The sequence below is a fragment of the Vespa crabro genome, chromosome 6 (assembly GCF_910589235.1).
Source record: "Vespa crabro chromosome 6, iyVesCrab1.2, whole genome shotgun sequence".
NCBI classification, from domain to species: Eukaryota; Metazoa; Arthropoda; class Insecta; order Hymenoptera; family Vespidae; genus Vespa; species Vespa crabro.
In genome coordinates this window covers 7,831,806-7,857,528 of record NC_060960.1, presented here as the reverse complement: position 1 = coordinate 7,857,528, position 25,723 = coordinate 7,831,806, and the positions used below count along the sequence as shown (strand labels likewise).

The window sequence follows — 25,723 nt, the reverse complement described above, 5'->3', positions numbered from 1 at the left end:
TTTATTTTTATTTTTATTTTTTAATATGATTGTACAAAATGTGTTTTTATAATAAGAAAACAAATCTTTTAAATTAAACTATTCAAACAATTTTCTATTGGTTGTAATAAATAATAGATCTACTAACTAAATAATGCATCAAACAATGAAAATATACAATACTTACAAAAAATGCAGAAATTTTTAAAGATCTATTTACATTGTTTAGATGAAAAATTTAGCAACTTTTTCTATTTCTTTACATGGATAATCAGTGATGAAGATATATCTATTATCAGCCAAAACAAATTAGTTAAAATCATTATCTTTATACGCGGAATCTTTTATAAATTTCAAATCTTATCTATTATCAATGGAAAGATACATGTTGCAAAATGTGTCATTGTTACATCATCTTTTAATTTAACACAATTATGATTTACAATAAATTAAATAATTTTCTATTATTATGCATCACACATTAACATGTATTTTTGATCTTTATTTGTGATTTTGTATCTATAATTATACATGTAGCTTTTAGAATTAGAAATTTGTAAATATACATAAACATAATATCTCATGAAGGTTTCTGTTATATGTTTTATTTTTTTCGGACTTTAATTTTTTGTTTATTTTTCTATTTAATTGTTTGTAGACTGATTTGCTAATTCAAGCGCTCGTTTTTCTTCCGAAAGTAAATTTATTTTTTCGTCGTATTTTATACGTAAGTCTTTAAAAAGATTTAATTGTGTCTCATATTCTTTCTTTAAATCAGAATTTAATCGTACAGCATCATCCATTCTGGACATCATCATATTGTGTTTTTCACGTTCTTCAGCAATTCGTGCTTCCATATTATCAACTTCTGCCTATAAAATAAAACAAATTCAAATTAGACATTTTCTTTTATATATAACTTTCAAATATAAAATATACCTGTAAATGTTTAACTTCTGTATTACGAATTTGCAAAAGATCTCTTGTAATAGCTACTACTTCTTTCAATGTTGATACTTGTACATTAAGAGCATTGATCTGTTTCTCTTGATTAGCTACAATAACTCCACGATCTTCTAATTGCATTATTGTCTCTGTTAATTTATTTTTTAATTTTGTCAGTGTTACATGTGGAACATTCTCATTATTATCAGCACTTTTAATAGTCATAGCAATCGATGTTTCGAAATCAGTTAACTTTTGTTCAACTTCTGCTAATTTTCTTTGATACATATCTCGTTCGATCGTTCTTTCCTAATAATAAAAATAAATTATAATATTAAGTCAATTACCAACTATTATTAAATCAATTATCAACTTTTGAAATTTTAATTACCTTTACTTCTACCTCTAACTTGCATATCAACTCGTTCTTGCCTTTGCTTACCTATGTATAATAATTACAAAATTACAATTAGATAACAAATACTAATTGATACTACCAATAACATTTTTTTTACCTCATAAGATTCATCCTTAACAGCAACTGCATCTGATATTGACTTTAATATGAGATCATCTTTATTTGAAATATTTGAAGCGTTGGATATTGTAGTATCATTCTAAATAATGTGTAGATAAATTCAAATGATTTCTACACACAAGATATATTTATAATTTATCTAATATTATATTATATTTACCAGTTTTGTTATATCCTCTTGTACTTTAACAGGATCCTTGTCAACAATTTTATTCCTTGTTTCTTCTAAAGGAGTAATCACTTTTGATAGATCATTTTCATTATTATTTGTTATATTATCTACGGATACACATCCAACAGAAGAACATTCTTGGATTTCTGACATTTTCTGTAAAATAATTATTTATATTTTTCTTTTATTTGAAACCATGTACGAAGTTTTGTGTACACAAGAGTTTTAGTATCACTATGGAAACAACTAAAAGAAAAATATTTTATTTTATACAAAAAACATTGATTTAAATATGAATATGAATCATATATGTAAATCAATGTTTTTTGTATAAAATAAAATATTTTATATATATATATATATATATATATATATATATATATATATATTTTAACAAATAACTTTTCATTGAAGTATAATATTTAATATTTGTGTCAATGCAAAGATAGAATATTACAATAATTGAAATAAGTGTGTGATTGTTATAATAATTGAAATAAATATATGAGCATATAATTTGATATTATATTATTTATCGATAAAAATAAATAGATATAATAAAATGAATAATTTATATAAGTATTATATAAATGTATACAAATATTAGCAATTTAAAAAGAAATTTTATTACGATACATACTCAATTATCATTCCAAAGTACTGGATATCAAGGACTAGCTAGAAATACGATGTATTTTTGGACATTGCCCGCTCCTTCTATTTTAAACTTTAAAAAATACTTGGCCATGCGTACTTCGTATTGGTTCAGTAGAGAGAGAGAATATAAATTTTCTAAATGAATTTCTATAGTTATTTTTGTATCAAATATTGAATTTCAAATCATTATAAATTTTGTTAAGAAAATTTCGCTTGTAGTTTCTCCATTAATGCAAAAATTATTTTTAATAGCTTCTTCCCACTATATATATTTTTATAATTATTTGAATTTAATTACAAAATGATACAAAAAATTTTATATGTTTATAAATAATAATAAAGAGTGATTTAAAGAAGTGTAACATCATGTTAATTGAATTTCTGCATATTCGATTGGATAAAATATTATCGTTCGTTTTCTTAGATAAAAATTTGTCTTTAGTTTTCCGATCAAGTTCCTTGTTATATTGTCTATGTCGACACCGTGTACATGAATTTTATAATAGTGGTTGCGGTAGTTCTTTCGTAGGGATTATTATAAAATAGTGTGTATTAAGAAGGAAATACATCAAGCAAAATATTAAGTAAGTAATTAAAAAATGTTATATATTTTTCTACAAAGCATATATCATTAAAGATTATTTTACGCGAGATGACATTAAGTTTTGCTCACATAACCTTACTTTGAACTCACGTTTTTCTTCGTAATCAAAAACACATTGATTTACGTGTATTTATATTTTAGACATATATAATAAATTGTATGTAACATTATATTAAATATAGTATAATAAATTCTCGAATATTCGCTTTGCAAATTTTCATTTTGTCTTGTCGTTTCGACTGGAAAATTAAGAATCTAAAAATATGAAATGAAATTTTAGAGGTTAGTACAGTTTACGCAATTTTAGTATATATACATTATTTTCATGTTAAATAATAGTTATTAATACAATTAACTATAAATTATTTCAATCGTGTTAAGTAAACTAGTGTTACTAATCGCAGTGACATAAATTATTTAATATCATATAGCATAGATCAATGATAATATTGTAACATTTTATAATTAAAATTGTATATAGATATGATATGATATATAGTATTGATTTATGATCTCATATGTATCTTTAATTTAAATTATCTGTATATTTGTAAGAGTATAAATACGTGTATATGTATATATACATATATTTTTACATTATTATATTACTATTGTTTTTATTCAGATTGCTAAAGAATGGAAGAATATGTAAGAGAGCCATGTCCCTGGAGAATAATAGATGACTGCGGTGGTGCATTTACTATGGGTGTAATTGGTGGAGCTGTTTTTCAAAGTGTAAAGGGTTTTCGTAATGCACCCAGTGGTTTTAAAAGGCGTTTAGTAGGCAGTTTTATGGCTATTAAACAACGTGCTCCAATTATAGCAGGAAATTTTGCTATATGGGGTGGAGTATTTTCTATGATCGATTGCACATTAATACACTATAGAAAAAAAGAAGATCCTTGGAATTCTATAATTAGTGGTGCAGCAACCGGTGGAGTTCTAGCTGCTAGGAGTGGATTGCCTACTATGGCTGGTAGTGCTTTAATTGGAGGAGTTTTACTTGCTTTGATAGAAGGTGTAGGAATATTTTTCACACGGTTTCAAGCAGAGCAATTTCAGCCACCAGCATTTGTAGAGGATCCTTCACATGTTGGTCCAGTGCCGCAAGGATATCCTTCATAATAGGGAGGAATATGCTAGATTTATAAAAACTTAACATAATAATTGAATACCAATGTTTAGTTATTAGCAAAATAGAGAAGTATGGATTTGTTCTTTATTTTTTGGCAGTCTTGTATACAATAATCATCTAAGATAAAGAATATTTTTTGATCAGTTTTTCCATACCCTTTATATGATCAAAAGATAATGACAATGTGTGTACAATGTGAACATTTTATTTTGTCTTTAGTAATTCAAAAATCATATTAAAGTAGTGTTTTTATTAGGTCATACTTATGCTTTCTGATTGTTGATGTATATATGATAATAAGTCAACTATATTATTCAAACAACAATATTAAAGTAACAATTAAAACAATTTAGAGGTTATTAATATATTTACAAATAATTATGTACAAATTAAATTTGTATGTCCATTTTATTTAATCTATGTATGTACAAAATGATTTGATGACATTAGTTCATTACATCCATTGTTCATCCATTTCGTCATCTAGTACATCATCAAGTTCATCATCCAGTTCGTCATAATTATCGTCTTCACTTTCTTCTTCTTTAAAATCCATTAAAACAGGTACTGATAAATCTAGAGGTTTTTGTTTTGTAGGCTGATCGCTATTTGTTGGTTGCAAAGATAAAACTTGATCTGTATCTTTGCAGATATCACTGACATTACTTTTTGTATTTATAACACTTAATAAGTGTAACTGTTCAACCTGCGACATTGATAAATTCAATTAGAAATTATATTTTTACAGAAAAGTTAATTTCAATTGATATTGTCATTAGTGATAATTTCATTAGTTTTGAATTCTCAGATTTATTTTTTTAAATGTTTTTTTAACATTTTATCATTATTATTATTATTATAATCAGAAATAAGAGAGATTTCTATCAAGGTACTTTTTCTTTTTTTTCTTTTTTTTAAACTATAATTTCACCTGAAGTGCGTGTATCTGTTTGTCAAGTTTAGATAATACATCTGTGAGAAAATTTTTCTCTTCTAAAAGTTGTTTCTGAAAGTTTATCCACTCATTAAGTTTTCTATTCGTATTAATATCTTTATCCATTTTTTAAAGTTTCAAATTTATAATTACAATCATGCCTCTTAAACGATATAAATTGATCATGAGAATATATCTAAATACATCCAAAAAGAAAAAAGAAATGACACAAGTAAGAAGGTAATTTGAAACAAGAGGTTAGAATATTGTATTTACATTATGGTTGATAAGATGGCGCTACCGTCGTTGTATTGTATCGCGACGAACCAATAGGAGGCAAAAATGACGAAACGATGGCAGTGTTATGTAGGCAAATATTCATTGACCAATCGACGTCGAATCGTTCTGCAAGAATGAGTGACTTTGTGTTGTATTACATTCATGCTAAACGCCATGTAATTCCGGGATAGATCGAGAAGTAATTCTACATATTTTTAATGTATTTACTTACATACAGGGATAATTAATCGTTGTCGAAAAAAAAAAGAAAAAAAAAAGATGAGTATATACATATATATTTCATTAAGAAAATCAACACCGATATTTAAGCACGAAGAGGGTTTCGTTAATTTTTTTTTTTTTTTCTTTTTTTTTTTCTTTTTTTTAGAATAGACAAATACCACAAAGAAATATATTTAATAAATACGATGTGTATCCTGTGTTTATTGTGTGATGTGTGTACGTGTTTATTGTGTTTGTGTGTATGGGCGCGTGGCGCGTGGTGTGAGAGCTTGCGTTACGATTTAATACAATAATACTTTATTTCTTTCTACATAGCTCTAAGAGACATTACAGACTACTCACAATTCATTATTATGGTAGGAATCTTTTAGGTACAGAGCTTTCTATCGCCTTAATTACAATATATTCTTTGTAACTACGTGGCCCTTTTTAAATACGTTGACGTGTTAAGATATCGATATAAGAAGAAGTCAATGTAAATTTTATATGATCTGTATATAATTTAATGTAATTTCTTTCTTTGTCATCATTCACGACGATACCTTGGTAACAAGTCGCTATAAATACAATAAGGGACAAACTATATATATATATATATATATATATATATATATATATATATATATATTTAGTCGTAGTTGTTCTTTTATTGTTATTGTTTTTTTTCCTTTTTTTTTCTTTTTTTTTTCTTTTTTTTTAAGAATGAATCATTCCCTTTTATAAATATTTAATTACTAAAAACTCGAAACATTGGAGAAAATAAAAAAAAAAAGAAAAAAAAAAAAGAAAAAAAAAAACAAACAAACAAAGAATCATCGATTTTTACAAATATAATATACGCATATTCGAAGCTTGCGCAGATATTATAAATACATTCGTTTAATCTTATTAGAAAGATACATACGTTCTTTTTTTTTCTTTTTTTTTTTTTTTTTTTATTAATAATATCGCATCGTTGATTATCGTTCATTATGTTTCCCTGCAAGGTATTACGAAATCTTTCCAAGCGATATCAATAAACGTTTTCATTATTTTTATTTTCACCACATCAAGCTTGGACGCGCGCGTTCAAGATTCTATTTACATATAAATACACAAATATTTTTAAGTTATAGACTAAATGTATCGCGTTATTGTGTGTTATCGCAATAACATATACACATATATACACACACACACACGCACACACACATATATATATATATGTATGTATGTATGTATGTATGTATGTATGTATGTATGCATAGATATAGATTATTATGTAATAATAATAATCTTGTAATAATTTTATTACTTTTTAGACATAATACTTTGAGAAAAGATGGAACTTCATTATGAAGAAACCTTTTTGATTGGGATTTACAATTAATGAGTTCTTCTATACATCCTGATGTTACACGTTACATATATGCTTACAGATATATATATATATATATATATATATCTGTTAAACGTTTCTGATATTTCATAAAGTTAATTTACAAACGTTTGTTTATTAATGTTTGTTAGTTGCATATCGTATATGCAACTTGCGTGGACATTTTCTCGGTCATATTCGTGAAACCAACGTATTCATTTGTAGATATTACGTTACGTGACAATGATATTTTGAGAAATCATTTACAAATGTACATATGTATTTTGGTTCGAGTAAATGAATTTGAAAAGGTTTTTTATTAATCGAAATCGTGATATAGATTATTTGAATTAGGCGTTAATCGTTTTTTTTCTTTTTCTTTTTTCTTCCTTTTTTTCTTTTTTTTTTTTTTTTTTCTTTTTTTTGCTATCAATTGTATTTGCATCTTCGTTTATTTTATCGATAGTAGGATTACCTAATTAAAAGATAATCTGATAATCTAAATTGGTTTGTATTATCTCTAGGTGTATTTTTTTTTGTTTTCTGTTTCTTTTCCTTTTTTTTTCTCTTTTTTTTTTTCTCTTTTTTTTTTTTTAATCTAACGAGTGCTCTCTCAGGACATTAGTTTCTTCTTAGATAGTTCATGTAATCATGTAAATAAAAAAAAAATAAATTTACGAAGATCGTTCAGAATAAGATAATTTACATTGGTAACGTTGTAACACAAAGTAGTAAGAAAATTCGCTTATATCGGATAATAATTAAAATAACAACTAAATCATAAATATTTTCAATTTTAAGACGAACTTTCATACATTTTTGTTCTATTTAAATGCGAGAGTTATGTCTCGAGTTTAATATCAATTATGGAAATAATGAAATGAAGAAAAAATTTTTTTTTAAATTAAAAAAAAAACAGACATAAAAAATATGTTTATATCTTAAATCGTTAAATTTAAGAAGTTCCAGTTGTAACAAACGTGACGATTCGAAAATAAGATCCGTATAAATGAAATTGTTGAATCTAATAATATTCGAGTAATATCTTAAGAAAACATAAGAGGAATATCTTTTTGTTTTGTCTCATTATTTTTTGCTTCCTATTATTAGAGTCTTAGCTTAGTTTCAATCATCGTTTCGTCGTGAAACGTAAGATCATAAATGATCGAATTAATCTTTGATCGATATAGGCGGTGATTCTCGACTATTGTCGCTGGTAAAATTGGATAGACTAAGTCCAGCAATATTGTCCTGATTGGTTGTTGTTTGATGATTGCTCGTCGGTGAATTGCTGCTACTCCTCGCACCAGTTAGTTGAGTGACGTTTCCACCATCGGCCGGTATAAGGCCTTCCTTCATTCTCTTCTTCTGCTTCATTCGTCTATTCTGAAACCAGATTTTCACTTGCGTCTCGTTTAGTTGAAGGGCCGAGGCTATTTCGATGCGTCTCGCGCGTGTCAAGTACTTGTTAAAATGGAATTCCTTCTCCAATTCGGTTAGTTGTTTGTTAGTGAAGTTCGTACGACCGGTATTGTTGAAGCCACTTGTTATACCAGCTAATGGACCGCCAGTAAGACAGTTCACGGTACCACTCGTTGAATTTCCATAAACCGATGGATTTGTACCACCGACCGTGTTACCGATAAAATCTCCAGCATTGTGAGTCGTCTTTGTAGCTGCAAACAGAGAACGTTTTATTGTTAGATAAGTTAGAAACATCCTTTCTTTCTTTTCTTTTTTCTCCTTTTTTAATTTATTTCTTTAATACGTTGAACGATGAAAGTAATCATCGATGATTAACAAAATGATTTTATGAATAATAAAATATATATATATATTTTTTTTCTTTTTATCGATGTTTATTAGAATGTAATTATTAGATATATAGTAAAAATAGATTAGTTAGCAATTGAGAAATTTCATGGAATTTCATGAAAAATATCGAATACAATTTTTTATTTTTTTACGTTCTTGCAACATCAGTGAAAAAGTAATTAATATTACGTACGAATATTACGAATATTAGTACGAATATTAGTACGAATTAATTGTTTTCGAATCGAGTACGTCGTTTGTTTGGATGACTTTGTACTAGATATCGTCAATATAAAGCGGCTTATCCTCTTACGATTAGGAAATAGCGTGAAATATTGGAAAGCAATATGTGTAGTCTGAGATTAAGTTAAATCCCTTTAAGTGACAGCCCACTCATGTCCAACACAGCTGGTCAATTCTCTCGGAAAGTAGTTTTCGGGGAAGGATGACCTGTATGAGAAGGTGAACGAACGATAGGGTTGAGCCCTATGATTGGATCAAATTGCATCAGCTGTTTAACAGATATGTGTGGTTGGTATGTATCGTTGAGTTATCGCGTAGTTATTTTTTACTCAATTATTAATTTCCATAAGAGTAATAGTAAATTTATAATTAAATAAATAAATAAATAAATAAATGAATAAAAAGTAGATACGGGCCAAAAGAAATTTTTCTTATAAACAACAAAATATTTTTGCTATTGCAATGTCGCGAATAATAATCATATATAATCTAATTAAATTGTGAAGAGAATGAAAAAATGGAACACTTGACTTTAAAAAAAAAAAAAAACAAAAAGGAATAACGAGAGAAGGGAGATGAAAGGGGGAGGGAGGGGGTGGGTCTCTCGTTTGCGCATTATGAAAATTAGGTTGTTATTTAGACTACCGGTATGTGGAGATCAATTTACTTAATGGCTGAGGGTGGACGAAACTGTCAAGCCAACGCCTTAAAGTCACATCTTTTATATCGGGAGCTAGACATTATATGTATATTTACCATGAATATTTTCTCTCTGTTGTTTTCCTTTTTTTTCTCTTTTTTATTCTTGACTCCTTTATACCTACTTATTTTAATCTTAGAAGATTATGTTTCGTGAATACTTCAATTTAAACGCTACGTTGTAATATTTTATTATAATAATTTAAGTAAGTTTAACTTTTGGGGCAGTGTGCGAAATTTTTTTGCTTTCTTTCTTTCTTTCTTTTTCTTCTTTTCCTTTTTTTCTTTTTTTTGTTCTTTTCTACGAACATTAACTTTCGCAAATAATTTTCTTGGCGAAGAGTATGAAAGAAAAGAATTTTTTTTCTTTTCCTTTTCTTTTTCTTTTTTTTTCTTTTTTTTTTCTTTTTTTTTTTTGCAGATTCGTAGAAAAATGAGAGAATAACGTATCGCGAAACGTGGGTTTTGTTAGTCGAAGACCATAGATAAAGTCGGTAACGTTGTGTCCGGTAGCCTTGTTAAGGTGCTAAATTGATGAATGAGTCGCGAAAACGGGAAACATTTCATTCAATCTCTCCGGCGTGCCTGATAGAACTTGTCCAAGTTTATCATTCGGTTTGGAGAAGCGTAAGCTTAATGGCCATGAGAGAGAGAGGGGGGGGGGGAAGAGAGAGAAAGCTAAACTTCGAGAACGATGGTAGTTTATAAATAACTGATTCCTTTTTTGGACGATAGAGATTGTTTTATATAATGTTATTATAGATTGTTTACAAGTTTGCAATTTAAAAATTATTTATCATAGAAATTTTTACATAATACGTTTCACCGTGTATGTATTTTGATAAAAGGCAATAGGGTCATTGTTTGAAATTTCTGTTTTTCTTTACTTTTTCTTTTTGTTTCTTTCTTTCTTTTTTTTTTTGTTTTGTTTTTCTCACAGTTGCGTGATGCATAATGCGAGTGGTTTTTTTTGACAGTACATATAATCACAGTGAAAGAGAAGGTGACCGAAGGGTTGCTTCTATGCATTATGAAAAGATAATTAGCAATGTCAACGCCTTCGTTGACTCAGCAATGTTAAAGTCCTTTCTACCTCCTATCGGTTCTTCCTTTTTACTCTCTGTAGTTCCACCCTCAAGTTACCCTTGTCCGCTTTACCAATTTCTCATTTATCCTCGAGACAAATGATTTCCGACATAGGCTCGTTTTGCATAGCAATGGATACGTATAGATGATCAAAGAACATTCCCGTCTTACTTATTTGCTTCAACGATCTAAACTTAAAGAGAACATATTTTAATTTATGTTTTCTTTTTTCTTTTGTTTTAGTTTTCTGTGCAAATGAATTGCGATTTAAGATATAATAAATAAATAATTATTATAACGTATAGTCTAGAACATGTATCGAATGATTTGATTAATTTATTAATGTATTAGTTTATGCGAAATATAAAGGGCAATGGAAATGTATTTCGTTATGGGGGAAGGGGAGGGCGAGGAATTAGAACGGCAATTGATATTGACGTAAGTATCATGGTCGAGCGAACATACCTATAATATTTCAGGATTAGAAGCTTGTCTCGAAAACTACGATATCCAGTTTAGTTATGCTTAGATAACGCGAACGTCTTAATGATCTTATTATATATTTTTACATTGATATTATTAATAAATTGTATTTATCATTAAGGCGTTATCTCTTACGTTAATTCAACGAGTTATCACAATATTACATTGCTTCTTTTATTTTAATATTTATTATTTAATATTTGCGAAGGATAAAAAATATATATATATATATATATATGATATTATGTATTATATTAAAAGGATAAACGAAAGTAGGAAGTATCAGAAATAATAGGATCATTTGATGTCGAGATACGATGAATATTTCGATTAAATATCGAAAGACCTTAATTTTTTGTATTCTCTTAAACAATCAAAGCCAGATGTTATTCTAATATTTATTTAGGAACTTTTGCTTGGTATTATACCGTGAAATTTAGATATCGAGATCGATCAAATACAGCTGTTTCTCATTGAGTTTTGTTAATAATATTGCATCATATTATTGATTAAAAATTCAAATTATAAATCATTTGTTAAATACGTAAAAAATGTGAAGTTGATGTTATAGGTAGATAACTCTTGTATTAGATAAAAATATTAAAAGAAAAAGGAAATGTATTAGTAAGATAAACGATTTTGGTGACGATTAATAAAAATTCTAATATAATCAGATTGATCGTTATCCAATTCAAGAATAATTTTGTATGATTTCAACGGAGATAGAAAATCCATCGAAATCCGTATTTCCTGTAACGTAATACCATGATATCTTTTACCTATTCCCTTGGTTTATACATTCTAACCCCTAACGCTTCCTTATTTCATCTGTCCCTCATGGCTTTTAGCCTTTGAATAATATTTGAATTGCATAATGTACTTTCAACGCTCGGGGAAGGTTGTTACCGCATAAGAGCAGATGATCTTGTATGATGAAGGGATCCTTTACTGTCGGTGGCGTCTAAGAGGTAAATGTATCGAATACATGTAAATACAATACACATTCGACGATCTCGCGATGGAAGGTAAGATGGACGATCTTATTCGTAGAAATGAAATATATCTATATGTATATAATAATTACTATAATCTTTAATGTATGCGAATTTCTTGTGTACTCTTTCCCTTCTTCTATTTTATTTTCTTCTTAATTGAACGTAGCTAGATGTTGCGATAGTTGCTTCAAAAGCAAAAGTAGTCGAACTACTAGATATAGATAGACGAGGCTTAGCAGATTTTTATATTCCCTTTTCCTATCTCTGTATCTCTCTCTCTCTCTCTCTCTCTCTCTCTCTCTCTCTCTTTCTTTCTCTATTTCTTTCTTTCTCTCTCTTACCTGTCTTTCTTATGTTCTTGCATGCAGTAAGTAAAATAATAATATTAAGCCAGGTAAGATTTAATCGGAAAGCCTTTGAACGAACGTGGACTGGCTGGTTGGCGTGTACGGGTTGAAACCTTGCTCAGCAGTTGGATAATCGTCGTCTACCCTTCTTATATGTTGTGGTGAGACATATATATATATATATATATACATTTAGAGCTATGTCTATACCTATATGCATACATATAAACATGGTATATCATCGGACGAGTATTTGATATAACATAAAATATTTGAAATTCTTTAGGCGATATGATCAACGTATAAAATAATTTATTTTCTTATGGAAGATCTCCGTCTTTCTATTATCTATTAATTTTCATCTTTAATTAGATTTTATATCTTAGAGAACAAAAACGTGATCTTGAACTAGATATTTCTAACTTGATTTTCATGTTCGTAAATAAATCGCATCTATTCATTTTATTTCGTTAACGAAACGAAGACATTTTTGGATTTTATTAAAAGTGGTCGAATTTTTCTTCCTTTTTAGGATATCAAAAATGGTTTGTAGACGTAGGAAAGGGCGTTAAAGTCGTCGACATTTATCGCTGGTAGTATCGTGATAAGCCTAATTTTAGCGGGGAATGTCCAAGCGCATTTACGAACGTACACGAAGCGCGGATCTTGTCGAACGTGCTGCACGCACCCCCTTTTATATTATGTTATATATAGAGACACATTTATATACACCTACATACATATATACATATATATATGTGTGTGTGTGTGTATGTATATATATCTAGGTATTATAGGTATTATATATGTATCGTTACCATTTTCATGTACGACTGTGACTCAGGATATTACTTATCATAATACTAAAATCAACGTGCCTGACGAGATACGACGACTGATGTGTGGAAGCTGAACAGAAGGAATTACTTCAGTAAAATTCTTTTTACCATTTCTTCGAATGAATACATAACTCATGAATATGAATAGTATTTATTTTATGTACAACTACAACTTGTATCTTTCTATGACTCGCATAAGTATTTAGCAGAAGTAATTCAACATGTAAGTTAGTTCACTTCCCGATGTGTTTGTTAGATGTAATGTAGATATTTGTTAGATATAATTAAATAATGTTATTACCTATGATAATAATTAACAATTGAAAAGACATTTATGAATATTCCTAACATGTTATTTTTATTTAGATAAATATTTTTTGTCATAGTATCGTATTCACTTTTATTTAATGACGCAATAAAAATGAACTCAGACATTTTTAAAGCTTAATAAACGATAGAAAATTCGAAGCAATTAATTTATTTTTCATTAGTAATTTCTAATTGGTTATATCGAACGTTTTTCTACGTTATAACATATACATATCCATAGGTATATAATACATATATGCTCACACATATATTTATTTTTTTTTCCCCTCGACGATTTTTTAGAAAATAATATCTAATCGACAGGCAAAATTAGACAAAGGATAGTCTTAGGTCGGTCGTAGTCGAGGGTAATTCGTCGGAGGCACGGATGCGGTCAATACGAGTTAAGAGAGACCGACGTAGAAAGAAATAGAGAGAATGAGAGTGAGAGTGAGAGTGAGAGACGGCCAGTTGACTGAAGTACCGCGGAAATGAAAATCAGCGTGAGCGAGACACGTGGACAGGAGGGTGGCGGACGAACGAACGAACGAACGAACGAACGAACGAACGAACGAACGAACTAAACCAGCTGGTGGTGGTGATAGTGATGGTGATGGTGATGGTGGTGGTGGTGGTGGTGGTGGTGGCTCGTGTGGGATATGGGGTTGCCAGGTTCGGCGGGTGGCAGCCCTGCTGGAAACACGCGAACGATCCTCTGATCCCCTCTTGAGATATCGGCCACTCACTCACGCGTCCGGCGCGTTTGCCGCGAACGGACCGGAGCGGAGCGGCCGCGAACGCTCGCGTTTGCCTCGACCCACGTTCTCTTCTCTTCTCTCTTTCTTATTATCGGACACACGTCTCTCTTCGATATATGTATATGTATATTTTCTCTCCTTCTCTCTTTTATACTCTTCCTCTACTCTCGAGACGTTTTCAGGGCCGCTCGTATAACTTGGCCAGCCCTACGGTTATCTATGTTTCTTTTTCTTTCTTTCTTTTTCTTTTTTTTTTTTTTTGCTTGATTAATAAATATTTGAAGAACTAATATCTAATTCCTCAAAGTGTTAATATTGTTAGACTAGATAGTTTATCTTTTTCTTCATCTTCTTCTTTTTCTTCTTTTTTTTTTTTTTCTTCTTTTATCGAGAAGTCTTTTTTAATCTTTATCTATCTCTATCGAATACTTCGCTTTGGATACATTTTATATAAAATTGTTTTGAAAACATTTTTGAGAATTTAATATCTAATCATTTTTATTGTTTGTACTTCATGACAAAGAGATTTAATAATTGAAAAGTTTCCCCATTTGATTTTCTGTTAACTTACTTTGCGTCCCTGAATACGTCCGTTCGTTCAGAGAGTCGATATTTAACTGTATGCATATTTTAAGATGGCCTAAAAGGTAATAGTCTTTGAGGAAATGGGACGATCCCTCGGAAATAAATTCTATAAAATATTGTCGATAAGCTTTATCAAGATTTTGAAGATTATCGAAGATTTTACATCTACATATACTATTATTCAAGAATATATTTACATTTATTGACGCGATTGCTTTTTGTATACATATGTAACAATTTTTATTTAGTTTATTTTTGTATTGAGGAATTTTAATTGAGGAATAAGTAATGTAGTTTTTTGTTGATTCTAATTAGAAATAAACAAAAAAAAAAAAACACGTCTAGAAGCAACGTAATGAGTATGTTTACGTTATTTTATTGCGGTAGTAAAACTCGTTCAACTTGCTTCCTCATACAATTATAAAGTAAAAACTGCTATAATTATAGTAATATCTATAATATATGTAACAACACGAATGAAGAGATCTTTAAAGATCATACTTATTTACGAAGTTGTTGTTACCATTTTTTGTCAATTAATAGTTATGCAGATTTCGATTAATGATATTATGCTAGTGTCTAGTAGAGATTATTTTTATTCAATCGAGGTTATGAAGATACCTGTTGATCTAGATATGAATAGTAACGTTATAATATGATTTAAAAATGTTACATCAGCGCGTTATGCTATTTCTAATTATTTGATCGTGTAGATCCATGAATTTCATCTAAAAGATTCAATGCGAATTTAAACTTCGTACGATTGTTCGAATGAAAGGTACAAGGATAAAAAATTACGAATGAAAAAAAAGGAAAAAAAAAAAAAAGAAAAAAAATCTTATATAAGAAAAAATAAATGATTTTTCATAATAAATCTTGACACATGTCGGTGTCGTATGTAATTTTGATATTATTAGTAAGAAAAAATTTATAATAATTTGTTATTATCCGTGACGTATTTTATAGAAACGCCGTATTATACCGCATTAAATGTATCCATTATATTTTTTTATCTAGGGATTAGAGTGAAAAAGTGTCGAATAAAATTTGGAATCTCATTCTTGGAAAGGAAAGTAAGTAGATTTTTTTACGCTACGGCTACTCATTTGTCTCGGCATTTTCTCTTTCTCTCGATATTAGCAATCCCGCTATTGAGCGCATCGTCCGAGAAAAGAAATCGAGTTTAGTATGATAGATCGGTTCGCAAAGGCTGACAGCGTTGCGACGCTCTTTCCATTTTTTTTTTTTTTCGAATCCTGCGCAAGTGTCCCCTAGGCAGCCCCTTTCGTAGTAGCCCTTGAAGAGCATCATGGAGCTCTGGCCGTCCCTCTAGAAGTCTTCTCTATTCTGGACCCCCTGGCGTACGATATGGTCTAGACTCACGAAGGGGAAAACGAGAGGTATTGTGAGATCTCGGCCAACCAAAAAAGTTAACCAACCAAAATCTAGCAGAGTCTTCCCACCAGAGTTTCTTTCTGCCACGCCCATCTTCTTATTACAATCGAATCTCTACCACTTTCTCATTCTAATTGCTAATAATCTTCATTTCTTTTTCTATTAATTAATGCTACTTACACTATTGATCTTCTCATTTATTTCACAAGAAATAATATGTTATAATTTCGATGAAATTATTAAATTAGCAAATATCATTTAGGATCTATGTTATATATTGGAATTTGTAGAATTTTAGGATCTATAAGATCACATAGGATGTTAGAATCTATATATATATATATATATATATATATATATATATATATATACCTATATCTATCTGTTTTTTATCGTATGCCTCTATAGGACAGTATGAAACATATAACTAATAACGACTAAGCAAATTTTCAAGTGATCATATTTTACGAGAGGATTCATCCTATATACCTATATACGAATCTATATATCTAATTATATATGATTGATCAATATACGAATTATTCATTAAGATCGTATAATAAAGTAAATAGTAAAAATAAAATATGATTAAGATAATGTAATAACCTATAAATCAGAGAAAGTCAAGTGATCTTATGGAAAGTAATTTCGTGAAGATTTGAAATGAAGTGGGTAATAGCGTGAAAGAGGAAAAGATAGAGCGATGAAGTTAGGGGTTTTAAAGAGAGGGCCGGGAGAATCGGGCTACGATTTGCATGTTCCGCGGCAATTGGCGGCGCGTCTCACCCTTCTCAATTCTCGTGGCTGCCGTTATTAATTCGATTATAATGAGCTATTAAGCGTAACGCCGGTACCTAACTCCGACAAGATCCCATTCAACAAGCTTTGAACGAGAACGCTCTCACTGTTACGAGAGGAAGCATGTTAAGCTATATATGTATATATATATATATATATATATATATATATATATGTATATATATATATATATATATATATATTTACGTTGTCGTTCCGTACCTTTCGAGCGAGTTAATTCCGAAGTTAGGAGAACCGGTCTAGTGTTTTAAGATGTCTCATTTCTTGCTTAACATCGAACGTGACGTTTTCACAGCTGCTTTGCGATATCTAACTGTCGTAACGTTGTAAGAAATATGTTAAAATACTTGTAAGGAATTGCACGCTCGTTCTTTATTTTATTATCAAATTAAGATTTTAAAGATCGTTCGATCATCGACTGTCATCTTATAAAATTTGATTAACATTAAAGAAAAATTTTTTAGTTGCATACTTTTATTTTATTTCTTTTACTCTTTCTTTTTTCATTTTTCTTTTTTCTTTTCTTTTTTTTTTTTCTTTCTTTTCTCCCCTTTCTCTACGCGTTTTGTGCTGCACTTTATCGTCGAATAAAAATTTATCAAAACTAATCGATCATCGAAATGTTTCATTTATAACGTTATGAAATTTGTTTACTTATTACGTTATGAAATTTATTTAAATTACAAGGAAATATGTGTTTCTAGGAAATTTTTAGGTTTTTTTACTTTTTTGTCGTCACGTTTCGAAAATATTCCTTGACAACTTCTAACGGATACATTTTAATCGTGCGTCGTAAGTAACAATTAAAATTTTAATCTTAATGCGAGCAAAATATTTTTAATATAATCGATAAAAGTGTGAGAAAGTACGTTTAAGATTTGACGGCTATAAATCTAAACCGGTTTTGTTCTGTCAAATTTCTAATTCCGACATCTTAATATTAATGTATGTGAGTTCTCTCATTGGTGATATATAAAATAGATTTAATAACTCATTATTATTTTGTGTCGGCAACGACGATTACACATTTTTTTGATATATGTACTTTTTTTCAATTATCTATCTATCTAAATATCGAATCATTTGTCGATATTTAGATATGTCGATAAACGCTTGTTTCATTTTGATCTAGATATTTAAATGCAGATTTTGACGTTCACTTTTTTACATTTAAATCTAGACATTTCGAAATAATATAGAAATTAGAATAATTATCTACGTCTTTAGAGTTATTGAATGTATTAATGTGGTAAGACTTGTAATATATATACATGTATGTATGACTTATAATGTAATGTAAAAACTTAAAATGTAAGACTTGTAATATGTATATATGTGTGTGTGTGTGTATCAAATACAATTTTTATTATAGAAATAAAAATTAATTTCATCTAGAAAATGTTAAAAGATTGTCCTAATAATTATTTATTTTATTAATCTTTAAATCAATATTTTCAGCAAATCCATATTTTCTTCTTGAATGAAAATAGTATGTATGACCTTATCGTTATCAGTCGAAGTCTTTTTTTTTTTCTTTTTTCTTTTCGAACGATCATTATTTTATCAGATAAATTCGTGTTCACAAATTCCTTTTCTAATGACAAATCTTATCGTATCCATTTTAGTCTTACATAGTTATCTAAATGTAAAGTTTTTTTGTTAAATACGTACGCGATTAAAATCGTCATCGTGATTACATATCTTTGATATTTATAAACAATTCGACGAATGATTTATCATGTTAAAAATATATCTAGATCAATTTGTTAAATGTGAAAATATAAGAGACAAAGAAATTTTAAGAGTTAAAATTAATTTTCTTACTAATTAAAAAAGAAAATAAAAACTGTTAGATATATATATTTATGTATTTTATATAAAGAAAAAATAATTGTGATGAATATTGTAAAATAAATTCTCTTATACTTTTTTATATGTACTGTTATAACCAGTGGTTTCTTTTACACACACACACACACACATATATAAATATATATTTTTTTTGTATATACGCCTTTGAATCTTTCGAGAGGTATCGAGATCTATCGTAAGCAAACGTTTGTATATGAGAGATAGAAACTCAACGAGTGGCGCTTGCAAGCTTGATTTATGATCGTACTGGGTAGGACATTCTCGTAAACCTCGAGTATCTTCTGTTCCTCGTTTCGTGTGCATAATCTTATCTATTACGTTTACGAGTGTCGCCCATAGGCGTAAACGGTAGTCAAACTGTTAGACGTGATAATATAGAGTGATTATAGAACATTGTAGAACATTGATATTTTTTCTTTTCTTTATTTTTCTTTCTTTCTTTCTTTTTTTTTTTTTTTTTGATATCGTTTTTAATTTTTTTAGATCGATATTTTTTTATTATAAGTATATGCATAGATGTGTTTTTCTAAGTTCTTTTATTTCTTCTTTCTTTTTATTTTATTTTTATCATAGGAATTAGAAGAGATGTGTTATTGTTATTTCTAAAACTTTTGCTCCGTTCTAATTTCTCTGCTTTTTTGTTTTCTTTGTTTGTTTATTTTTTCTCTTTTGTTTCTTTTTTCCTTTTACCGACTTCTTCAAGTAACATAATATTAGACGCAATAATAGAGTGTTTAGAAGTTCAAGAACGCCTTACGTTCTTGGAAGCGTGATTTCGACTCGTGTCCTCGATTAAGTAACGACATGACCTAATCGCGTCTCGTTGAGGATACTTTACACGAATTCATGTATAAACCCGATATACGCAGACGTAGACACGAAGTCTAATCGACTGATTCTAAAGAGAACTTTTCATTTGGGTGGTAAGTTCAATTAAGATTGACACACAAGTGAAATGTGACGTACATATGTTTCGTTGCCTTCGTTATTTTTTTCTCTTTGATATTATTAGATATGTATGTACGTATATATATATATATATATATATATATATATATATATATATATATATATATTAATTATAGATATAAATTATATCTCGTGCGTGATTTACACATACTTCTAAGAACAAAAAGTGGCATGTCATTTTTGTTCTGTAAAAAAGAATGTTAACTCTTTCAAGATTATGTTAATTTATGAATAACTTATATTACTTCTTATTTCAAAGGCTGAGAAAAACGAATGTAGCTCAACGTTTGAAATTAATTTTTATAATGATTGCTAATAAAAAAAGAGGTAAATAAGTTTTCTTACATTTTTTGTGTGTGTACTTGAAAAAAAAAAAAAAAAGAAAAAGAGAAAAACAAGAAGAAAAAAATAATAAAAAAAATTCCAATGAAAGTCTACTGGAAATATTTTTCTTTTCTTTTTCTTGTTATACAGTGAATTTGAATTAAAATCTATTAACTATTTGCTTTTCACATTAGCGATTTACGTAATTGATATTTTATTTGATAGAAAAAAACATCTTTCGTAATTATCGATTAATTCTTCACATGTTTCAAGTAATACGTTTGTGGAATCATTCGTTACGTTCTTTCATAAATTTTATTGATATATGTAAGATATATCCACTTATGTTCATTGTTATATAAAATCAAGCAGAAAGTGTGTGTGTGTGTGTATATATATATATGTATATATGTATCTATGCATACATATGCAGATAGATATGTAAATAGAATATACGACAGTAAATTTTATTGTTTTTACTTGTGAGACTATCGTTTAATTAAACATTTCCATATTTATCATTTCTCAGATTTTATAATTATTCGTGTATGTAAATTATTTGCAAATAAATATAAGTTTATTCCCGTTTATCGATCATTTGTTTTTAATGATCGAATTAAAATATTATTTACCAAGCTTCATGTTTTATATAATAATATGTTTAATTAGGAGTGATTTCAATGCATGATTATTAACTATATTTTAATGGATTAATATTTTTTTTGGTTAATACAATTGGAGCGTAGTATTATCAAAATATGTTTTAATTTTGAATTCATATTAATTATTTACTTGGTGATAAAAGGAAACACTTACCGACGGGCTTAGGAACGTTTCTCTTAACTTGCATCCATTTGTAAGTAGGTACTTGAGCTTGCTGCTGCTGTTGTTGTTGTTGTTGTTGTTGTTGTTGTTGTTGTTGGTGCTGATGAGAGTGTTGCTGATGATGAGGATGTTGTGGATGAGGATGTTGTTGCTGTTGTTGAGAATGTTGTCCTGGCTGTGGAAGAGCGTGATAAGAGGTTGGATCACGATTCTCTTCTTTGTAATGTCCTGTAGGATGCCCGGGGAACTCGTTCTGTCTGATCGGAGCATGATAGTGAAGAGAATCTTCGTATTGGTGAACGTAATTGGGAGTTGCACCGACTGGTACCTGATATTCGGGTTCATGCCGAAGGTGAGGAGGAGGAGGAGGAGGAGGAGGATGATGATGATGATGATGACTAGAGGTTGGCTGGTGCAAATCAAGTTCCGTTCTTTGATGGGTTTGTAAGGTAGCAGTTTGATGAAGACTCGGTGGATGATGGTGGTGGTGGTGATGATGATGATGATGATCTTCTCTGTAGGTGTTTTGCTGTACATGGTAACTTTGATGAGGTTCATTCGAACCATGAGATCCTGCGTGTGATTGTGGCTGTTGTTGTTGTTGTTGTTGTTGTTGACCTGAGTACGTCGAAGAGGAAGCATAATCAAGATTGGTATAACTTAGACCGTTCTCCGACGAAATGATCGCCGTAGTAGTACCATCCTCGTGTAGTACAGCTCCCGTCGGCGAGTAGAAACTTTGAGGCGGCGTACTCGACGAAGCACCAGACTCAGCAGTCAGGAAACTTTCGGATGACGAAGATGAGTAAGGAGCCACTGCAGTCTGAGGGTAGTAATGACTCGGTGCAAGATCGGGTGATGGTGGTACAGACACATGTCCACCGACGGTAGAAGCCTGATGATGATGATTCCCTTGACCAGCGAACACGTAGTTGGGATATGAATCTGGCTTACCGTAGGTCCCGTACATGCCCATGTCCATCATCATCATCCTTATGGCGATGAAACGAATACATCAACGACTCACAGTCCACCACCACGTTGTTTTTCACTGTTCACATAGATTCAAACTGATAGTTTCTAAAATTTTTGAAGAAAGAGAACTAAGATGTTCTCTACATTGTTATTAACTAGTACACTCAGAGAGCACTTCAAGGAGTCTGATTAATGGAACGTAGCTTTTTTTCTTCGTGACCGAAGATTAATTATAAATTTAAAGCACTTTCCAAGTCCATCCGATATCACTCCTATACTACTACATCGTAATATTTTTCCACCAAGCAATTTTTCACGATAAAACTGATAAAAACAATAGCTTCGCGACGTTTTTTTTTTTTGTCAGTACGTTGTCAACATAATAAAGTTATATGAGATCAGGAACGATAAGCACGCTATCGTATAAGACACGTTAGTCAAATAAGTTTTAGTAATCAATTCTATATAGAAAAATTCATTCAATTAGATTAAACACTTTGGATAATAAATTTCTTTTTTTATCGATATCACGACTTTTTATGATTCCTTGATATTACACTGTAATTCAATAAGACATATTTTCGAGTTAAAAAATATATTAATATGTATTTTCCTTTGAAAGAGTCACACAAAACACTTTTAATGATGAATGTGTTCAATTGGTATTATTAGGAATAATATAAATAAGAGTCGATTAATAATTATGTCGTGAAACTATGCGCGAGTCGATGTGAACGAGGAGGCCCGCTCAACTGGACTGGCTAGGTCGAAGCTTGCACGCAGGTGAGACTGACCCACAGGGTTTTGCTGTGTCCAAGTTTTCTCCTTCTTCTTCCTCTCACTCACACCCAGGATTTCCCCCCTGTTCAAGACAGAAACGTTCGGAGCAGAGAACGTGGCTAGCTTCAGGCGGCTACCTAGTATCACGGGCGTGGCTTATGTAGAGGTCACGTGGTACCACGTGGGCGGTACCAACCAATCAAGTACGAGTCTGCGCGTCCCAAGTTCGCGTCCACATGATGGATCACCCGCGGTGGATTTTATTTTCCGTTCATTCTTTTTATCTGCCGCGCTGCAGTTGACACTTATCGCAGAACCGAGCTAGGTAGTCGGATATTATATATCGGTACCCACCTTCCACAGGGAGAGAGAGAAAGGGGGAGAGAGAGAAAGAGAGTAGAGTCTGTCCAAAGGCAAGTCTACCTACCCGTTACACTTTATACCGGTCTTCCTAGCTTCGTTTCTTTAGGGTAACATGCTCATCCCTTTTCCTTATTTTCCAAGGATTTATCTCGTGGCATACGTGGCTCACCTGTTTTTCTTCTTTTGCCAATGTCCTGTCTCTTTCCAATGTAAACCATTTAATTATTACTTCTTCGTAAGTCCGATGAACTGATGATACCCAATAGTTGAATTAGTAAACTACAATTCGTCTATTTCATTTCTTATTACTTTCATAGAATGGCTTGTCTTTTTCTATCGTTGTACTCTGATCGAGATTAGAGTATTTACATATATTGTTATATTCTACATAGTTACTTATTTAGAATTAATATTATTCAAAAAATATTATAGAGTGATTATTTATCTAGGTAATAAAAATTATGATCGAATGTATGAGAATGTATGAGTTAACGTTAGTTACGTTACGTTTTGATTTTAATAAAGAATTTATAAATCGTAATATAAATATTCTGATCATAATATAAGTAATTTATGTTACGTTCGAATTAATGATACGGACGATTGACATTCTTTGCTCCCTTGGAGAGCGGGTAAAAGTTCGACCGATCGAGCACCTCTTGACGGGCCCACGAGACGTCTCCTACCCCATGTGGGTTCAGTGACAGGATGACACATTCCACCATGAGAGAGTTTAAGAAGCGCGGTTCTCGTATCAGCGGTTCAGTCAGACAAGCTTATATCGAGGGCGCCACCTGCGGCCACCCGCGACATCCTCCCTGTTTCGAACATCAGCTCGGAGAATCTTCATCTTGATCGACTCTACGTCAAGGTACGATATCTCTAATTCAACGCGTTCACGCGTATTTTAGAATCCCACAGATCTTTTTAGGGTCTTCACTAATTTACGATCCCACATGACGATCGACGCGAACTTTTGTACAAATAATTTATTTATTTATTTGTTTATTTATTTGTTTATTTATTTATTATAATTCGATTGACCTGTCCATTGATCTACGATTGGACTTTTGATCTGTTTGATTAGGATTATAATATCAAGTAGATATTTCCAAAATGTAATTTATTTATTTATTTATACCTTTTAAAATCCCTTGATATAAGAGATATTGATTGTTATTTTTCTATTGATTATTATTTATAATAGATAACTGGTATCAACTTATTAAGAAAAAAATATTGTCCTTTTTCTACGCAATTTGATTGATGTTAAATTAAATTTAGCGACATAAATCCGATCCAAAACAATCTCCGATTGGTGATATTGTCTTTGTGAAAAGATTTTCGATTTAAAAAAGCTGGTCGCACGAGTCGTGTGAGATGAGGCGTATGATTTGCCGGTTGAACACTTCTAAAAAAGAATTTTCGGGGATAAGAAGCAATAAATTCGGGTTTAGTCGAGTCTAATACCGGGATAAATATCAGCATCTTTTTTTTCCCTTGTAGTAAGGATAAACGTTTCTGACTAATCCTCTTAAACAATTACGAACCAGTCGGAGTTCGGTCTGGTACCTACATATCTCGTGTTGGCGCCACGCTGAGATTTGACATGGGATGGGGCACCTGCATTGTCATTCCGAACTGCAGTTGTTCTCGTAGCTGCTGTTGCTGCCGTTGCCGTTGCCGCCGCTGTAGTTCTTTTTTGATTCCCTTCATTTTTCTACCCGTTTAACATATTATATCCATCTATTTGTTTTCTCACGCTAATTTGTGTCGGAATCGATAAATCTCCATTATTACCGACTGATATATCTCTTTTCAAATTTGTCTAAATATCGGACAGACATATTTCATTTCAAATTGTTCGCTAATTCTTGTCTTTATATCGAATTAAAATTAATATCCGTTAAAACAAATAGATACGTATGTAATTAAATAGATTTTTAGAAGTTAATGGGGAAGAAAGTAAAAAATAAATAACACGAGAAAATCTTAGTAAAACTCATTAGATATATTTGGGTTATTGATTTTAGATAAAAAGATATTAGCGATATAACAGCGATCGTTTTTTTCTTTTTTGCATAGAAAACAACTTAAGTTTGTTTTTTGTAAAATTCACCATGGAGAGATGATCGCTAATAATTGCATTGACTTTTCAAAGGTCACTTCTTAAGCCTCATTCTTTGCCGTCTGACTTCTTGTCGTTCGAACATCGAATCACAACAATTCAGCGGGTGGTAGTTCTCTTCGATGGACAGCTGTCTGTCAAGAATCGACCGCAAGGTTCTTTCATGAGGAAGGCATAAAGGATCGTCTTTATGAAATCGCGATGGTAGCCCCCATTGTTGTAGTTTTCGTAGGTTTTTCTCAAGAAGAACGTCAATGTTACAACGTCGATG

At 30.3% G+C, this 25,723-nt stretch overlaps 4 protein-coding genes across 6 annotated transcripts; 1 reads left to right on the top strand and 3 right to left on the bottom strand.

The window, feature by feature from the left end:
• Nucleotides 1-379: 379 nt before the first annotated feature.
• Nucleotides 380-3,122, bottom strand: LOC124424905 (uncharacterized protein MG328-like). 2 transcript variants are annotated; one of them, XM_046964493.1, is made up of 6 exons: nucleotides 2,986-3,122; nucleotides 1,623-1,790; nucleotides 1,440-1,541; nucleotides 1,316-1,366; nucleotides 919-1,233; nucleotides 380-851 (listed from the first exon to the last, which is right to left on the bottom strand). In XM_046964493.1, the coding sequence occupies exons 2-6, from the start codon at nucleotides 1,785-1,787 to the stop codon at nucleotides 624-626; spliced, it is 861 nt and encodes a 286-aa protein (XP_046820449.1). In that variant the 5' UTR covers nucleotides 1,788-1,790; nucleotides 2,986-3,122; the 3' UTR covers nucleotides 380-623. The 2 variants fall into 2 exon arrangements, with proteins under 2 accessions (XP_046820449.1, XP_046820448.1); XM_046964492.1 differs by lacking the exon at nucleotides 2,986-3,122 and adding an exon at nucleotides 2,275-2,477.
• On the top strand, nucleotides 2,722-4,162 carry LOC124424907 (mitochondrial import inner membrane translocase subunit Tim17-B). 2 transcript variants are annotated; one of them, XM_046964496.1, is made up of 2 exons: nucleotides 2,722-2,875; nucleotides 3,521-4,162. In XM_046964496.1, exon 2 carries the CDS (start codon nucleotides 3,532-3,534, stop codon nucleotides 4,018-4,020), a length of 489 nt encoding a protein of 162 aa, XP_046820452.1. In that variant the 5' UTR covers nucleotides 2,722-2,875; nucleotides 3,521-3,531; the 3' UTR covers nucleotides 4,021-4,162. The 2 variants fall into 2 exon arrangements, with proteins under 2 accessions (XP_046820452.1, XP_046820453.1); XM_046964497.1 differs by lacking the exon at nucleotides 2,722-2,875 and adding an exon at nucleotides 3,038-3,177.
• A 257-nt stretch (nucleotides 4,163-4,419) lies between these two features.
• Nucleotides 4,420-5,625, bottom strand: LOC124424908. Its single transcript, XM_046964498.1, has 2 exons — nucleotides 4,962-5,625; nucleotides 4,420-4,736 (listed from the first exon to the last, which is right to left on the bottom strand). The coding sequence occupies exons 1-2, from the start codon at nucleotides 5,088-5,090 to the stop codon at nucleotides 4,485-4,487; spliced, it is 381 nt and encodes a 126-aa protein (XP_046820454.1). The 5' UTR covers nucleotides 5,091-5,625; the 3' UTR covers nucleotides 4,420-4,484.
• An 873-nt stretch (nucleotides 5,626-6,498) lies between these two features.
• LOC124424889 (homeobox protein Hox-A1-like) lies at nucleotides 6,499-23,044 on the bottom strand. Its single transcript, XM_046964453.1, has 2 exons — nucleotides 21,198-23,044; nucleotides 6,499-8,519 (listed from the first exon to the last, which is right to left on the bottom strand). The coding sequence occupies exons 1-2, from the start codon at nucleotides 22,195-22,197 to the stop codon at nucleotides 8,014-8,016; spliced, it is 1,506 nt and encodes a 501-aa protein (XP_046820409.1). The 5' UTR covers nucleotides 22,198-23,044; the 3' UTR covers nucleotides 6,499-8,013.
• Nucleotides 23,045-25,723: the final 2,679 nt, after the last annotated feature.

What these genes read in the sequence shown, in the direction of transcription:
- LOC124424905 (XM_046964493.1), bottom strand. Translation starts at nt 1,787, where the DNA reads ATGTCAGAAATCCAAGAATGTTCTTCTGTTGGATGTGTATCCGTAGAT. An exon ending in TTAAGGATGAATCTTATGAG is followed by an intron (nt 1,367 to 1,439) that starts GTAAAAAAAATG and finishes TATTATACATAG; the next exon opens with GTAAGCAAAGGCAAGAACGA. An exon ending in CAGAAGTTAAACATTTACAG is followed by an intron (nt 852 to 918) that starts GTATATTTTATA and finishes TTTATTTTATAG; the next exon opens with GCAGAAGTTGATAATATGGA.
- LOC124424908 (XM_046964498.1), bottom strand. Translation starts at nt 5,090, where the DNA reads ATGGATAAAGATATTAATACGAATAGAAAACTTAATGAGTGGATAAAC. An exon ending in AACAGATACACGCACTTCAG is followed by an intron (nt 4,737 to 4,961) that starts GTGAAATTATAG and finishes TCAATGTCGCAG; the next exon opens with GTTGAACAGTTACACTTATT.
- LOC124424889 (XM_046964453.1), bottom strand. Translation starts at nt 22,197, where the DNA reads ATGATGATGATGGACATGGGCATGTACGGGACCTACGGTAAGCCAGAT. An exon ending in AAACGTTCCTAAGCCCGTCG is followed by an intron (nt 8,520 to 21,197) that starts GTAAGTGTTTCC and finishes CTCTGTTTGCAG; the next exon opens with CTACAAAGACGACTCACAAT.
- LOC124424907 (XM_046964496.1), top strand. Translation starts at nt 3,532, where the DNA reads ATGGAAGAATATGTAAGAGAGCCATGTCCCTGGAGAATAATAGATGAC.